This window comes from Chionomys nivalis, chromosome 4, assembly GCF_950005125.1.
Source record: "Chionomys nivalis chromosome 4, mChiNiv1.1, whole genome shotgun sequence".
NCBI classification, from domain to species: domain Eukaryota; kingdom Metazoa; phylum Chordata; class Mammalia; order Rodentia; family Cricetidae; genus Chionomys; species Chionomys nivalis.
Window position 1 is genome coordinate 68,688,937 of NC_080089.1, and position 18,209 is coordinate 68,707,145.

The 18,209-nt window shown below is 41.8% G+C and overlaps 1 protein-coding gene across 4 annotated transcripts in view; it reads left to right on the forward strand.

Moving 5' to 3' along the window:
* Positions 1 to 10,541, forward strand: part of Rora (RAR related orphan receptor A) — a 730,196-nt gene extending 719,655 nt beyond the window's left edge. For all 4 annotated transcript variants that reach the window (XM_057766319.1, XM_057766320.1, XM_057766321.1 and 1 more), the window contains one exon: positions 1,166 to 10,541. In XM_057766319.1, the coding sequence (XP_057622302.1) occupies positions 1,166 to 1,330 (165 nt within the window). In that variant the 3' untranslated portion in view covers positions 1,331 to 10,541. The remainder of the gene's footprint in view (positions 1 to 1,165) is intronic.
* Positions 10,542 to 18,209: the final 7,668 nt, after the last annotated feature.

Genomic DNA, 18,209 nt, shown 5'->3' on the forward strand with positions numbered 1-18,209 from the left:
ATCTTTTTCAGCTAAAATATATATCTCTCGGTGCTGTTGCTTCTGATGTTAGGAAAGCATCCACTTCCATTCTTTGCTCAGTTGCTGTGTTGTACAGAAAGATTTGAAATGTTTGGTGCTTGGGTTTCCTACCTGATTCCTTCTGTTGTTTCCATGGTAGCTTGGGGAGGTCAGAGTGGAGAAATTGGGTTTTGTTTTGTACATGATCAGTGAGCATGAAGGAAAGGGGAGAGCCCAGCTGCCCAAATATGAGACTACCATGAGGGCTGTTAGCATGGAGAGGACCCGAATGCAGACAGATCTGGTGAAGCAGTTTCCTAGCGACAGTTACTCTGATCTGCAACTACGAGACACCTTTCCTTGTGTGGTGCAGTAAGTTTACAAGCATCTTTGCAGGTCACTGCTGTTGCCTTAAGCTGCTAGACTTTCATTCGCTGAGACCCTGAGTGGCTTTAGCATAGAGACAACTATTTCTCTAGAGGAAAATCGCCCATAGCATTGACTCTTATGGTCTGGTGAATGGCTAAGAGGCTCAAAACACTAGCCTGATGATCTGAGTTTGACCCTCTAGGACCCACATAGTGGGAGGAGAGAACTGACTCCCAGAAGTTGCCCTCTGACCTGCACACACACACACATACCATATATACATACTTGAACACATACCATATATACATACTTGCACACAGAGAGTGGAGATAAAAAAATAAATGTAATTTTAAAAACCAAAGAATTGACTCACACTTATTTTGCATACAACGTACTGCTCTCAGCGGTAGTGCTCTTGCTAACCAGGACCTGCCTGCCACTCACCTACTTCTCCATCAGCAGACCTCTTCCTTTCCCGCTGAGGCAGCTAGTAGGGCTCCTGATGGTATACCCTGGATTAGGGAGGAGCCCAGAACCTCATCAGTGACTGGGGGGAGGGGGAATTTGCTTATGAATACCTCCTTGAGTTAAATTATTCATGTTCAAGGTACATTTGGTGTTTTGCAAGCGTTCTAACATAGGCCCTCCATATAGCCCTCCCTGCCCCTCCCTGGAGACTTAAGCACATCGAGTATGTCCTCACCATGAGCAGTGTTGCCACGTTCACCCTGAGTCCTTGGATTTTCCCTCTCATGACTGCCCTCCCCTGACATCCTGTCCTTTCTCCTGCTTACAGCTAATATGCAAGGTGTCTACGTTAAGAGCCTTATGTGGACGACATACAGAAAAGCTAATGGCATTTAAAGCAATATACCCAGACATTGTGCGACTCCATTTTCCTCCATTATACAAGGAATTGTTCACTTCAGAATTTGAGCCAGCAATGCAAATCGATGGGTAAATGTAGTACCTGCGCACTTCTAGAACATCTGAAGTACAAACATGAAAAAAAAATTTTAAAAAGGAACTAAAACAATGACGACGAAGACAAAATTAACTGAGACACTTTCTATGGCCCTGCACAGCCCTGGAGCGCCAACACACTGCACAGACTTCTTGTGGTGATCGGGGTTCAGGCACAGAGGGAAAACAATCAGAACCAATAAAAGCTAAACTTGTTTTGCTCATGCATATGATTTCCACTATGCCTACAGATACGGACCCTTTTTCTGTCTCGACTTCCGGAGCGGTTGGCCTCTGCGTCTAACAGGAGGAGGGTACAGCAATCAGAGGAGCCCCTTTTCATATAGCTCACTGCCCACAGACTCTTACGGGTAACAACAGAGTGCAGCAGTAATCGGTGACCCTAGTGTGCACCGCAGGGTTGCAGCGTTACTTTGCACAGCTTGCTTTTCTGTGTCATGAAGGAAGATTTTGTTTTTTCTCACCGATTATTGCCGGTCAGCGGGATGGCGTGAAAAGGGGATCCATAGCGCTCGCAACAATAGCATTAGAATATATTACACAGGGTAAATGGGCATGAAGACTATATATAGCTAAAGAGATATTGTTTATATATTGTTTTAATTAATATAAAATGTAGTGACTGGCGTAGCTTTTCCTGTTGAATTGATAAGGCACTTTCCGTTTTGCACTTTTTGTTTTCTTTAAATTAAATGCTAGCGTGTTCACTGTCGCCGTGTCGCATGTACACCAGAAACACAAGTTTAGCTGAGAAGGCTTGGAAGGTACGTCGGGAGGTATTTATGCTGCTGTTTACAAAAAGGAAAAAAAAAAAGAAAGGAAAAAAAACCGATTATTTTTAAAAGACTGGCTGGTCATATCCAGAAATCAACATGTTGAATTTTTTTTTCCCCATCCAGAAGTTTGGAATTAACGGACCGCTCCCTAAATCATACTTTGTTTTGCATGCAATTAAGAATGGGTTTGTTTATGCTTCATACAGAGTCCAAGGAGTGTCTGGTGCTGTGAACTTAAACCATATGTGCATTTTTTTAAGTTTATAAAATGCCACTTTGGGGAAGTGAAGGAGGGGAGACTCATTTGACACAATTCAGTAGTCAAAGGGACACAGTATTAACTTGGAATTCAGAACAGATTAGTAACCAGAATACTAATTGGATTGTAAAAACAAAACAAAACAAAAAGTAGATCTTATTTAGAAAAAGGACCCAAAGACTATGTGGAGCAAACACACTCCGCACATTCATTGAATGTCTTATGTTCTTGGCATCAGGAGCCCTAAAAATTCATCTCAGAGAAAACTGATCCTAGACTAGTTGTCCCAGATTCTAGAATGCTGCTGTCTGTATTGGGTAGACAATGGACGAAGAGGGAGGGAGACAGCGTTGAACCTGGTTCCCGTATTTAAAAATCACCCTTCAGAGTAAAGGGGATGCCAAGCTGCAGACATTTTCTCGTGTATTTATCTTCACTAGAAGACTGTGGACTGTAATTTATTTTTTTAAATATTTAGAAGATAGTTTGGCTTTTGTGTTCAGGTAAGAAGTATTGAGGTATCCTTGGTTAATTTTGCTAAAAATTCCCAATGGGAGAAGGAAGGAACATTCTTATGTTCACAGGTGTGCATATTTTAAAAGCAAGTGCCCTGGGACTAGAGATGATGGCTCAATGATCAAGAACGCTTATTGCTCTATCAGAGGACCAAAACCTGGAACCCAGCAATCAGATTGGGAAACTCATAAAAGCCTTCAGCTCCAAGGTATCAGTGTTCCTATTGGCCTCTGTGGGTGCGTGTGTGCAAGCACACACACATACACACAGTGAAAGAGACAGACACACACACAAAAAAAAAAATCAAGAAATCCTTTTAAAGAGTTCCCTTTTGAGAAATTAGGAGGCATTTGGAAGATGACTTTGGCCACAAAATACTGGTCTGGCATCAAAGATCATGCATTACCTGTGAGGAAAAGGGAACATCGTCCATGGCACAAGGTGGGTGCTTCCATGAACCCCTACACATGCAATAGCCTTTTCTGCCACTAGGGTCTTGGAGACTTTTGCCAGCATTTCTGTTCTTGCTGATGTCCCTATGATGGGTTTACCCAGGCCAGCCTCCCAGAGCGTGTCACGATTTTTAACTTCACTGACTTTCTGCCTTATTTACTGAGGGACTTGGGAAGTAGGAATTATTTGTACAGAAATGTATGGGTGAAGCCTAAATAACATCTAATTTTTTTTTTCAAAAACAGAGTAAGGGTTTAACCATAAACAGGAGAGTGATATTTACTTAAATTTCTTACAAGCAAAGAAATTTTTATGTGTTTATATAGAGAGGTTAGCTGTCAACATATAATATTTATATTGGGCAAGAAGGGGTAAGTCAAAATTTTATTTAAGCATAGTTCCTTTAAAGATTAATAGTATTTATATTCTGAAAAGAGTACAGTTTTGTTATTTATTTGCCCTTTTTTTTTCTGTTGTTTCTCCTGTGTGAGGGAATGGTGTGAGGTTTGGGTTTGGTTTTCATTTTCCTTTTCTCTTTTAAGTTCAGATTTACTAAATTTGGGGATGGTTTTAGTAAAGTATCTTAACTTCTTTTTAACCAAAGCTTTCTGCATATGACCAGCCTCGGGTGCTAGAGCACTAAAGAGCAACTGAACCTAAGCCCAGTGTCGGCATGTGAGTAAGGCGAGCTGACCCAGCTTGTCTAGGGGGAGAGAAGGTGACATTGAACTTCATTTTCCCAGAAAGGATTCTGCAGTACCTAACACAAAACAAACCCAAGATACTCCAGTCTCAGTGCCATGCTGTGGTGGCGTGGCTTTTACAACACAGCAGGAGAGAGCGGGGTGATGCTGTTTCCCGGTGTTCCCCTAAAGAAAAACAAGAAGTAGGCTTTCGGAGCAAAATCCTCCGACATTGCAGAGCCATACAGACGCTCTGAGAAACTGAGGGGACAACTGACAGACAATTTGCACCTAAGTTGAGAGTCACAGGGAGCCAGGAACAGGATGGAAAACCTTTGGCATTTTTCTTTTCCTTACCATAAGAACCCCTTGTGTGGTGTCACAAGGTGGTCGGTGACACAGAATCATGAAGCTTAATAGTTCATGTCATGAAAGTTGCCTGAACTCGACAGTCTCTTGGGGACTGAACAGTATCGTACGCTCAGCTGCTGGAATGCCATCAGATAACTCTTTTTCCAGAAGGTAAATGAGGCTTTTGTACAAAATCTGAATGTTGTTACTGTGATACTCAAATGATCCAGCAACATCATGAGAAACTGGCCTTGACCACAGTGAAGTCCAAAGTGCAGCTGAAAACACTTTTTGGACAGATCACAAACTGTACTAAGCTATGGATTTCTTTTTATTTTTTTTAAGCATTCATAATTTTAATTTGTGTGAAATCCATATTTTTTTTTTTTTTGCCCCAAAGTCTTTCACATCCTGGTTCACCCTTCCTAACTTAAGGAAAACATGACCTAAGACACTGCTTCTAAGTTTGGTTGTTCTTTAGCGAGTGGATACCAGATCTCTGTGAGTGGATGGGGGTGGGCTGAGGGTCAGGGAAGGAAAGAGCGTGTCTGCCTGTGTGTGTGTGGCTTTCATGTGTATGATATGCGTGTGTTAGACCGCTTCTAGGCTACTAAGTGTCAATGGAAAAGAAAATGTATTCAAAATACATAAATCAAAACTAGAAGATGGAAAAAAAAGATTTATTCTATACAAAGCCTTGTCTGGACCACTCTAGAGAGACTTCTATTTTTTTAACCCTTCTATAAATATTTGATGGCACTAGAAATATTCCTGCAATAAAATGTGATTTGTGTAAAGAAAAAAAAAAGATTTTGTAATGTGAAACAAAGAAAGAAAGTAATGTAATTTTCTAAAAAAAAAAATACAAACAAACAAACTTTGTATTATTTTCTTGATGGAATTTGCCTATCTGTCTTTGGAAAACTTTTTATTTCATTGAATGTGCCATAGTAGATGTATGTGTTTTTAGTTTTAGACTAAGGGATGGCTGTTTGTGTTCCGACATTCCAAAATGCAAAGCAACTTAGAAGAAGCCTTGATGAGGTTTCAGTAGGATGCAAGCGTCTCTCCTTGTTGCTTTTTTGCACACGTCTTTAATTCCTACCTAGTGCAATATCTGTACATAGAGCACTTGCGGGTGTACTTTGATCCCTCAGGGAAAAACACATTTGTACAGTCGTTGGGTTTGTTTTGGTTTTTTGTGTGTTTTTGGGTTTATTTTCCTTTTTGTTTTTGGCTAAGGAATGTCGATCGAATCACGTGTTATTGTTAAGAGGCAGCCAGATAATCAGCCTAAAGCCACTGTTTCAAACCCCGATTGTTTGAGTCATGTCTTTCCAGTACTATTATTTTCAAATAACAATTAATAATAATAATAAAAGGCTATTTTCTGACAGTTCTTTGTGCTGACTGGTGGAAAACGAAAGGGGGAACAAAGCACCTTATGATTGACTTACTGTGAATGACAATCCATCTTGGTGTCAAGGACAGAGCCCTGTTGTCTCGAGTTGGGGCTGAGAGTCAGAAACACTGTGCTCAGGGATCTTCTAAAACTCTTAAACAGGGTGGCCAGTGGACTGGGACAAATTGTGTTCTTACTATTAAAAAGACTGATGATAATGCTATCCCTCGGAGGCACAAGCGAACTGTAGAGAAGTGTGTTTATGTGTGTCTGTCTGTCTGTCTGTGGGAACTCTTCACTGTCTCATTTTCTTGAGTTCAAAATTTCTGTGTTTCAAAATACTTCGCAACTCCTGAGGCAGTGTGAAGTTCTGCCAGTGTGTATGAAAAAGATGAATTCAGAAGTGACAGACCAATCAAGGCGCAAAGTACAGCCCATTTACTGTTTCCCTAATAATTAAAGCAATCTTGGGGAACATAATTTTAAACAGTTCAAATTCTGTGTGTTAAGAATTAGATTTCTTTTTAAACCAGCAGTAAGAGCTGTCAGTGTGATGGGCAGCAACAGAGAACCTGTCTGAGCTAGCAAACAGGGTTTTGTTTTTCACTGTATTCTCCTCCACAAGAGAACCAAACTCCTGTTATGCAAACCAGTTCCTATTCCACAGCCCTAGCTGTTTTTGTTTGTGGGGGTTTTTGTTTTCCTGCAAGAGCTGACATTTAAAGACAGGTCCATTCCTGCATGACAGACCATACATACCTCGATCCAGCTGTAGGGGTTTCACAGTTCGAAAGGTAGTTCCTTTCTCCTACTCCCATCTATCACTTCCCATAAAGTCAGAGAGGCTCAGTGGAGCTAATGATTCTGCATCCCCTGCCCTATAATACGTGCTTGGCAGAATTCCATAGCTTCTTATTACTGTAAGAGAACTTGGTATGGGAAACCTGTCCCTGTCCATCAGGTGACAGTACTACCTCATACCTTGTTTTGAGGGTAGAAGGGGACAGAAATCTCCCTCCTCTCCTTTTCTCTCTCCATCCACATATACATGTGCACACAACATTTTTTTACATACCATCACAGGGCCACCTCTTACTCCTAAAGTTGTGATGCAGAACCCTACAAGGGTCGCCTTGTACTGTGGATCAGTTATGTGCCCAGAAATGCAGCTGCCACAGTCTAATACTCATGGCCTGCTATTCTCTGTCATGCTCGTCCTCTTTCTAGTCCCTAAACACTAACGTATGGACTACTTCCACCAGATTTGATGATAAGGACTTCCCATTGCTGTTGATTTGTCATTGACGAGCAACTACTAATATCTTCTAAGGTGGTTGGTCGCACTTCTGTGTACTCCCTGTGCCCGTGCATGCATGTGTGTGATCAGTTTGTGGCACTCTCAACATCATTTTTTTTTAAAACAAGCAGGAAGGTCGCTTCATACCAGGAAGCCACCATGAATGGGGGCAGAGCACGTTCAACCACACACAGCCTCAGAACTTAGAGCAATAAACACTATTCAGTCACTTATTAACTTGGAAATAGGTGACAGAATATTTGATCCAAATAGAAACCACCTTTTCCCAGGGGTCTAGTGTGGAGAGTGGAGATGAATGTTTGGAAGAGATGCCTAGAGAATCTGTGTTCTCTGTTTACATGCAGTGTGTTTTGCCCCATAAGCTGTCCTATGCTTTTTCTTTTATCCTTCTAGAAGCTAATGACAGACAGCTCACTGTTAGCTTTATGTGCTATGCATGTCATTACGTTGTCCTCCCAGAACTGGCTTCTCTCTGGTGTTCATGTATTTCTCATTCATTATGACTTGGGTGGAGGAGTCACTACTTCTAAGATGATGATCACTGAACACATTGCATACGTAAATGCAGAAATTTCTTGAGCAATATAGTGAATATGAATTCACAACACACACACACTCTGTAAGTACTGTACACATCTTCCCTAATCCTCAATTCTCTGCTTATCCACAGTGGTTTGAAATCTCATCTGCAACAGTGGTGAATGTCTTAGACAGTAGGACATTAGCTGGCTGCTTCTTAAATGTACCTTGTATCGTCTGCCTGCTCCTTTTGTGGAGACATGTTTTTGTATTGGATGTTTGGGCCAATGGGAGGCTTCAAGCTACAACATATTTTCCCAGCTTAAACATATTGAACTTAGGACAAACCCCAGACAAGGCTTTTAATCTGTAAAGAACTGCAGTGTTGGGTGGTTTATTTACAAACCGTTTTCAATGTTGTCCATTTTTATGGCACCTTTAACAATATTCTTGTTTCCAAAGTACAAAAAAAAAATAATAGGTTAAATAATCTAGCCATAACTGAATGTCAAGCAATAAAACAAATGACTTTTGTGCATAGACTTTAAAAACTACAATTTTAGACATCTGCATGTAAATGCAATCTCTTGTTTACTGCTTTCTTCAACTCAAGCAACAGATTCCTTATTTACTATTAACTTAAGAACTTGTAATGGCCTGTACACATTCTCTCCTACTCTTCTTTCAAATTTACCTTCACCCCTGCTTTGGAGTCATAATATTTAATGTTGTTCTGCACACCTCTATACAGTTAACTTTCTGGCTTTCGTTCTGTATAGATAAGATGTTATATTATAAAACAGCCTACTCAGTGCAAATATTTATCTGTTTATCAAATCCACACTATGCTGTGTAATACTGGTTTTACTATCTAATCTATTTTAGACATAGCTGTTTAGAACTAGAGTGTGCTATTTTTGTGTTTTTCTGATGTGTGGTGCTAGATAAGTTACTTTTGTGAACAAAAAAAAATTATCCCTTTTATTCCTAGACAAAACCACCTTTGGGTCTTGTTAATTTCACTGAGTATAACTATATATTTGTATATATATACATATATAAATATATATATATAATCTACCTGTACCCAACCGGCAACTGTATCAGAGTGCTGGATTTGGGACATGCTTTTCTCTTTAAATACATAATATCATATAAATTATTCTAGAGTGTATTTAATTAGGATAAAATTACGTCCTTAGTATGGATATTTGACATCTATTGGGTGAGTTTGTTCATAGATATGGACATGAAAAACTGTTACCATTTAAGTATGTTGCTCAGCTTGACATCGCATCTCCTGAGCTGAAAAAGTATTTGACAGGCCTTGACCCTGGAGCAACAATCTCATTTAGTGGAGAAATTCTTTCTCGCCTTACTGAGGAGCTCTATAATTCGCACCGGACTGAAATGTGCATTAATTCCTAGTATAGATAATATGTAGAATATTCATAGAGGATTTGATAGCACCGTAGGCCGTTCCCCTCATCTGAGTCATGAGATGTATGGACGTAGGCATTGGGCTACACTCCAAATTCAACAAGGGACGATGCTTTATTATGACCACAACCAGTTCTGTGAACTGAGTGGAGAACCTTTGTTAACTCTTTGCCTTCTTTCCCCAAGACTGACTGGCATTGTTAAAGTTGTACTTCAAATATCTAACTAAGGATGTAATTAGCCTTCTTAAATATTGATTAGAATTGTTCTGTAATATTACTGAATTTGTAAGATCTTTAGCAAAGATTTTTGAGCAATTTATAAATATAGAGAAAATGTTTCTGTTTACTGCACTTTTTGTAACTGAAGGTGATAACTTCTCATGTCACAATTAGCGGATCCCACGCATCACAATACATACTTAGCCACCATTCTGGACATTTCCCATTTTTACTGCTCTTCCCTTGATTATAAATGTAATCAGGTGGTTAATGGAAGCTAATGCATATAACTGACCTTTTAAAGTCAATTTGATACAATTTAGGAAGAAATCTCTTTTAATGCAATCATGCCATTCCTTAACTGTCTAGCTTGAAGAGAGATTGAAACATTTTTTTGTTTGTTTGATTGATTGAATAAATGATTGATTTTTGCACAGTTTAGTATCCCAAGCTTCCCTAGGGTAGAACTTTCATCTCTTTGTACTTGCACATGGCCAGCACATGTCAGCATTTGGTAACTGTTTAAAATGACAAGCGTGCCCACGATTAAAACACTCCCCAACCGGAGTGTTTGGGCAAAAGCTGATAAAATCTGCAAAGTCACACAGTTAACAGTTCTATAACCAAGTCTACAGGTCACATTGTCCTTTGAAAGGACATGAAATGCTGAGTCTAATTGTGTGTGGGTCTCCAGGATCAAGCACACAAATGTCACATAACTCTCCAGGTAGCAAGCCTGGCCTGCTGTAAGTCATCATAAAGTCTGGAAGCAGTGATGCTGAACCTATAAATAAGATGTCGTCTCTTTTATGTACAGGATGTAAAGCTTCTTTTTCTGTCACACTAGAAATGCAAACCATTTATGGGATTCCTAAAAAACATAGTCTGGACCTAAACCTTTGCTAATGATCTTTACTAGAGGCTCATCCCACTTTTCACTGACATTGGGTTTTCTTTTCAATCCTCTCTCTACAGTAGTAGACTCCTTATTCCCAGCTGTTTATTTTATTGAATCCTGAATTTAAAGAAAAAAAATATTTTGATTCATTTTGTAAATACAAGCTGTAAAAAAAGAGAGATTTAATGTTGTCTTTTAAATACTCCAATTTTCATTCTAATATGGATGTTGTTATATTGTACTTAGCAACTGTACCTTTAACATTACAGTACCTTTATTAAAAGTGCATTGAACACATCAATTTTAGATGTGCTTTGTGTGCTCTTATCCTATAATAAAATTTCAGCTTCTAATGGAACACTTGTCTTGCATTTCTTCCTTCCTTACTGAGTGACACTGTATACTTTTCTAATTCTGTGTCCCCTCTTGTGAATGGTCTTCCAGGGAACCTTGAGAATCAGTAAGGCTCACAGACCAGTAAGAGTTGGGCCACCTGGACTATTCCAGATGGCTCAGTGGTTAAGAGCACTAGCTGCTCTAGAAGAGGATCTGGTTTCAATTCCCAGCACCCATATGGTAGCTTAGAATTATCTATAACTCCAGTTCCAGAGCATCTCTATTCTGATCTCCATGGACACCAAAAATGCCCATGGTACACACATATCCAAGCAGGCACTCATACATATAAAATAAAAATAAATTGTAAAAAATAAGAGTCCCAAACTGGTGCGGGAGAATTGTCTGTATTCTGTCAATCATGTTTTAAATAAACGCTGATTGGCCAGGTAGGAAGTATAGGCAGGAAAACCAGACAGGAAATAGAAATAATACAAGGAAAACGAGAATTCTGGGAAGGAAGAAGTTGACTCCTCCCACTCCTGCCCAGATCATCGAAGCAGCAGGATGTGATCTGCCCCACTGAAAAAGGTACTGAGCCACATGGCTAACATAGATCAGAAAAATGGGTTAATCAAGATGTGAGAGTTAGCCAGTGAGAGGCTAGAGCTAATGGGCCAATCAATTTATAATTTATGGAGACCTATGTGTGATTTTCTTTGGGGCTAAACAGTTGTGGGGTACTGGGTGGGACAAAAACCCCAACAACAAGCAGGCCCCCATTCATGTTACACCAAACTCCACCCAAGACCTAGTAAATCAGAATCTGCATTTTCAAAAGCTCGGGTGGTTAGTGATGTTACAAGTCTCAGAAGCACTGATCATATGATCATGAGAAAAGAAGACATGCGTTCACTTCCATTCTGCAAGGGGGAAAATAGGTAGTACAACGGTGTAAACCACCCTCTTAGCCGGGGGGAACATGTCTCAATCACTGTTCTGTGAAGTGGCACCAGGACCAAGGCAACTCTTATAAAAGAAAACACTTAGTTGGGGGCTTGCTTACAGTTTCATAGGGCTAGCTCATTGCCATCATGAGATGGTAGGCATAGCACTGGGGCAACAACCAGAAGCTTTATATCCTGTTCCACAGGCAGCAGGCAGAGACACTGGGCCTGCTGTGGTCTTGTGAAACCTTAAAGCCCAACCCCCAGCAACAAACCTCCAACATGGATACATCTACTCCTACAAGGCCACACCCCCTAATCCTTCCCAAACAGTTCATCAACTGGGGACTGAGCATGCAAATATATGAGCCTATGGGGGCCATTCTAATTCAAGCCACCACAGCACATGAACAAGTATCAACTTGCAGATGATGGCTAGGGATTAGTAGTTGCTGTTGGAAAGGGCTAAGTCTTCCCGTCTTGAAGAAGTACCCAGGTCTGACTAATGATAGTAACTCTAAGTGTAAGGAGAAGTCCTGAATGCTCATCATACTTTCATCATTGCTTCAGAAGCCATTGAGATGCAATGGCTGAAAAGACACCAAAGATTCAATGCCTTCCTTGATTGGCACTGCCACTGCCCTACCCTTCACTTCCCTTCAGTAGATTACTTAAAGGTGAACCATGGATTGAACATGTGATGAGTATCACACCATTTTAATGGTGCAACAATAATTCACAGTAACTTTTAGGGTGTCTGTGTGAGTGTGTGTATGTGTTTCTCAGGAGTTGTTCATCTAGTTTTAGCGAGACAAGAGCTCTCACTGGGATCTGAGACGCATGACGTGGGCTAGGCTGACTAGCTAGAGCCCTAGGGATTCTCTGTCCCTGCCTCCCCAGCAATGGAGTAACACATGTGTACCACCACATCCAGAATTTTATGTTGATTTTAGGGATCAAACTTGGGCCCTTATGGTCAAGCAGCAAGCGCTTTACTCACTAGCTCCCTAGGCCCCTTTTAAGCTCGTTTGTTTGCTTTGGTTTTGGTTTTGTTTGACACATTGTATGTCCCGATTAGTCTTGGGCTCACTGCAATCCTCCTGCTTCAGCTGTGACTACACATAAGCACTGCCATATCTGATCATATTTTAAAACATTCTAAAGTCAGAATAAAAGCAACTGTCTTGGTGTTTTGCTCTATGCACACACACACTACACTGCCTAAGCATCTTTTTATAAGCAAGAAATATTCCATACTTCACGAAAGGAAATCATTCTCCATATTTTTACCCCCAAATACTTAAGGAAAAGGAAAAGCTCATGTATATGACGCTGTCATAACACACTACCCAGTACAGTTACAAATGCTCACTTCTGGTGTCTCAGGAAATTGAAGAGATAACAGAAAAAAAAAAAGAGTTCAAATCTGTCATCTGTCACACCACCTCTAGGGTTTGTCCAAATCCATACCTAAAAATTCCTTCTGCTTAAAACAATAATTCTAGTCACTTCTGCCTCTTGAACTTGCTTGCTCAGTGTCCATGAGAGCACTTAGATGGGAACATAAAAAGAATTTCTTAGAATTCTCATCATAATGATCACATAGGGAAGTCAGAAAGGAGAGCAAATGCCAGGTCAGTAATAGACTCTAGGAAAGAAAGCAAAAGCAGCAGCCATTACCTAGACCTGCTCGCAACAGTGTTTTAGTTTCTGGCTGAAACTACCAAGCTTTTTTTCTTGAAACAAAATGAAGCTGAGAAGCTTTACAATGTAGAAATCTAATGTGCATACAGATCAGTGGGCAGGGATGGAGATCTTAGTTTCTCCCAACAGACCTGTGCCAAGGAGACCCCTGCTATGCTCGGTACAGCTAAGCACTGGCACCTTCTCTTCATGCACACAAGACTGGAGACTGGTCTAGTTGTGTCAATGCCAGAGTCCAAAAGAGGCTATTAAGGTCACATGACCCACCAGTAAAACAGCAGGCAATAAGAGGAAAGCCTCTCATGGAGGCCCACACCCTTAATTCCAGGGCTCAAGAGGCAGAGGCAGGCAAATCTGAGTTCGAGGCACAAGCAGAGCTGTTGCACAGAGGAACCCTATCTCAAACCCCTCCCCCACAAAAAGAATAGAGAAGATTAATAATGGGTCCCCAAAGACACTTAGATAGGAAGGTGAAGTTCTAAAGTGCCAATGTTGTAGAACATCAACACTATACCCTATGCATTTCAAAAGAAAGAAGAAGATTTTGACTATCCCCCAACATAAATGAGCAAATTTTAAAGTGACGGAGATGCATATTAGTTTGGATGCTAACACACTTTTATCAAAATGCCACACTGTATTCCATAAACATGGACAATTATCTTGTACCTACAACAGCTGTAAAAGGGCATTTTGTTAAGAGATGTCTCCTGAACCCCTAAAGAATCACACCAGGACGGGCAGTGGTGGCGCACGCCTTTAATCCCAGCACTCGGGAGGCAGAGGCAGGCGGATCTCTGTGAGTTCGAGGCCAGCCTGGTCTACAAGAGCTAGTTCAAGGACAGGAACCAAAAAGCTACAGAGAAACCCTGTCTCGAAAAATCCAAAAAACAAACAAAAAAAATCACACCAAAGCCTCCCTCTGCCAGCCCCACCCCCACCACGGTGCACCCCAGGTGCAGAGGCCCCATGCTCAGAGACTCTGAGCTGAGGATTTTCCTCTGTTCTGGTGTCAATGATTTCTGATATTATAAACAGTTAAATTCGTGTCTCTGAATTTAATTTTATTCTGAATTTTCTTTTCTTTCCTTGGAAGGTGAGATAACTGGTTCTAGTTAAACACACATCAGCTCTCAGGAACCACGTGTTGCTAACCCTAAGATAACTCTCCCTTTGGGGAAAAGTTGTTTCATTGGTTGTTTTTTACTTAGACAAAATTATTTTCACTACTTTCCTCGTGCCAAATTAAAATTATGATTGTGAACTAGCTCCATACCTGCAACTTCTACCATTCTGTCCTTATTCTTCTACTAAAATGCACACTGAATTCTAAAGACAAAGAGAAAAAAAATTTTTTTTTTTTGATTTTCGAGACAGGGTTTCTCTGTAGCTTTTTTTGGTTCCTGTCCTGGAACTAGCTCTTGTAGAACAGGCTGGCAAAGAGAAAAATTTTGATTTTCTACCTGAAATTATCTGTTGCAATCGACTTCTCTGAGATATTTAGGTGTGCCAGAAAAGATCACCTTTCCAATGAGGAATTATTTGGAGGTCTCTTTTGTTCAGCCCAGAGCCCATGTAATTACAAAGCCGAGTGAAACATATGAGCGGAAACATTAACCATTAAAGAGGAAACTTCTGCAGGCGTGGGGGCTGTTTTCTGATGCTGTGTATCCTAAGCCATAGCGCTGTGTTGAGCGGCATGATGGATGGCAGCTTCCTCCCCACTAAAAATACCACCATTACTACAAAACCAGGTGTTAGCAAACTGAAATAACAATATTTCCTCAAGTTTCTAAACCAACCCTCTTGGATCGAGAACTATTTCTGGCTTCTCACATGCAGAGTACCTTGTGGATGACTAGTAACTTGTGAGATAATTCACTGTGTGGAGTGATTATCAAACTATAAATTCCCAAGGCCAAGTTCACTCCACATCAGCAAAGGAAACTCGTTAGCTGAAGGGTTAGGGAAATGCCTGAGAACTGGTGAGGTCAAGGGGAAAGGATCTTGTATATTTCTGTCTTGATTTGATCTGCAAGAAGAAACACATACCTAGTAACAACTGCCATCAAAATTCTGGCCCAATAGAACATCGCACAAACTCAAATACAGACTTTTGACAATGATTCCAAAGTTAAATTGGCGTACTCAACTTAGGAGTCTGTCTCATAGTTTGCAGAAATAGAAAACCAAAGTTTTCTCTGCTTAAAAATCCAGAGAAAATAGTATGATTAACCTGGAAAATGCCCTATCAAATCTGTAGAAAGTTACTCAGATAATTTCTCATTACTAGTAGGCAATTCTACTCAAGCAAAATAAACACAGACTTCACAAGGACCGTGTCTCAACGTTCATAGCTCTATTCATAATCTCATCCCTAAACCGTCATCAAATGTTGACTAAGCACATTTGGATATGTCCGTCACTATGCACCTACAAATTGGAATTGTTAGGTTGGGAGCGGAGGCCCCAGTCCCTGGCATCTATCTCAGCCCCCAGGCCTGGTCTGAACTTCAAATCCCAGCAGGCCAGGTCCTGACCCCTCCCTGGGGGTGGGGTCAGGACCACTCCCCAGGGTACTTAACTGATTCCCCCCCCCCAAAAGAAGTAGTCTCTCTTTCTCCCTGGGGGTGGGGGGTCGGCGGCTTCCCCGTTTCCTTCTTGGGGTCACCCGAGAGCGCAGATCTCCCATTAAACCTGGATATTTCTTAATTTGGCTTGTTTTGATTTGGCTTGATTGGGAATTTTTGCGTTTTGTCAGAGAGCTCGCTTAGGAACAATTCCTAACATTTGGAGGTTCCCGCCGAGCTAGGGAAAGTCCTTTCCACATGGCAGGCTTCATGTTGAAAGGCCCCTAATCTGCAGTTCGAGCTCTCTATGCCATGCTTAAAACCGGCTTCTGGGCTACAGCGGCTGTGTCTTGGTGAGTCCCTTTTCTTGTCTATGCTATAGGGTTTGGGGGGACCCATTCGTACTTATTTTTGTCGTTTTCAGATTTCCATTGAAGTGAGCTCACGCTAGGAATTCAAATCAGGTTGCAGTCAATCCTGTGGGATCGGGGTTGGCTGAGACGGAGATCTGTGTGTACCAGGATTCTGGGCATTCAATCTCCGCACCCCTTGGGACCTAAGAGCCATCTTGGTGGACGCACTAAGGTGGACTTAGGTCATAGGTGGGCATTGACTATTGACTCTAAATGGGCACTTACAGTTCAAAGCCAGGTCTGTTTTTGCCCCCGTAAGCCTCTTACAAAAAAAAAAAAAATCTTAAATTGAGCCTGCCTGATACAAATGAACAAAATTTACATATTTATGGTTTTTTGTCCGTGGTTTTATTGGTCTCTGTGCACTCGCCCCCCCCACCCCCTTAGCCAGTCTCAGCACCACCTGAAGCACTGTCCCTTCCCCTACTCCCTCAAGCCCACACTCCCAACCCCTTCTAGTGGAGCTACATTCTTTCCCCCCTCCCTTTCCCAATCTAGAGGTTCAAGGTCAACTTCCACCTTCCCCCTCCCCCTCCTACCTCACCGCTTCACTCCTGGACCCCCTCTGTGCACTGGGCTAGTCCCTCCCCTGTTCCCTTTTCTCTTCCAAATCTCTCTCAAGTAGAAAAGCAGCTAGGTTCCTTTTTTACTAATCATTCTGCTTCCTCAGTCAGTACCAGATATTAGAGAAAAAAAAAAAAAAGTTGAGGATGGTCCCCAAACTCCTATACCGGAATTGGTGAAAATGGCCTTTAAAGTTTTTAATGCCCGAAAAAATCAGCTGAGTCTTCCCAACAGACAAAGCTACAACAATCTACAGGCCCAGGCCTTACCAGCTGCCCTAAGGTCACAGGAAGGGGGACAAGGGAAGTCAATCACAGGGCTCTATCAAGTGTGACCTAAATGGTCACATGGCACGATATTGCACTACACCTGCTTCGAGGTTGTGCCCTATCTGCCAGCAACCTGGACACTGGAAATCACAATGCCCCTGTGCGGGCTTGTCCTCTATGCCAAGCCACGGAGGTCCAGCCTCATCACCATGGGCAAGTGAAACTGTGCCAGCCTTCAAACGTCTCAGCCTGGCAGAAGATTGACGCTGCCCAAACGTGGTATATCCGTAACCCTCTCCTCGCCTAGGGTCACACTACAAGTGGCGGTAAGTCCATTACTTTTATTCTCACTTGGGCCTTAAGTTTCCCTCACCAATTTCAGATATGGGGGTAGACAGGACTAGTTCCTTCTCACTTAAAACTCTGCCACTGCTCTGTAGTCTTGTAGGACAATTATTTTTCTCCCATTCTTTCTTAGCAATACCGGCTTGCCCAGCACATTTACTGGGTGGAGATATCCTTAGCCACTTCCCCAAAGCTTTGTTCCACTTCTTCGAGCCCCTTTTAACCCCGCCCATCTCCAAGATTCTATTTTACAGGTTCACTCCTCCTGCCAGACGTGTGCCCAGGCCAACCCACAAGGAGCTCTCCACATACACCAGCTTCGTGGACACCAACCGGGCAAAGATTAACAGGTTAATTTCACCCATATGCCTACTCATAAAAAATCTTCGTTATCTCTTAACACTTGCGGATGCTTTTACAGGATGGACAGACGTGTTTCCAGTCTCCAGGCAAACAGCAGATGCGGTGCTCAGAGTCATGGAGCTCCTGTCAGAAGCTCTCAACATCTCCTGAACAATGGGACTCAAACAACTAAACTAGCTCTCCACTGAATTCAGGTTGTCTTGGCCCTCGCCTCAGGGCCACCCCATGTTCCCCTACGGGCCTGAGCCCTTTTGAACTGTTTTATGGCAGGCCCTTTCTCCTTAACCATCACCTCCCAGTTCAAACTCCTCCACCGGAGGGTACCTTCCCTACTTCTCCCTCTTAAGGTCCCTTCTCCCTTCACACGCTGATAATTGTCTCCTTGCCCCCACACCAGTGGACCCTAATGCCCCTAAACCTGCCCCGCTCTACCCAGGGGACAGAGTACTCCTTAAGCAGTTAACTTCTAGGTCTCTAGAGCCTCGATGGACAGGACCTCACATGGTAAT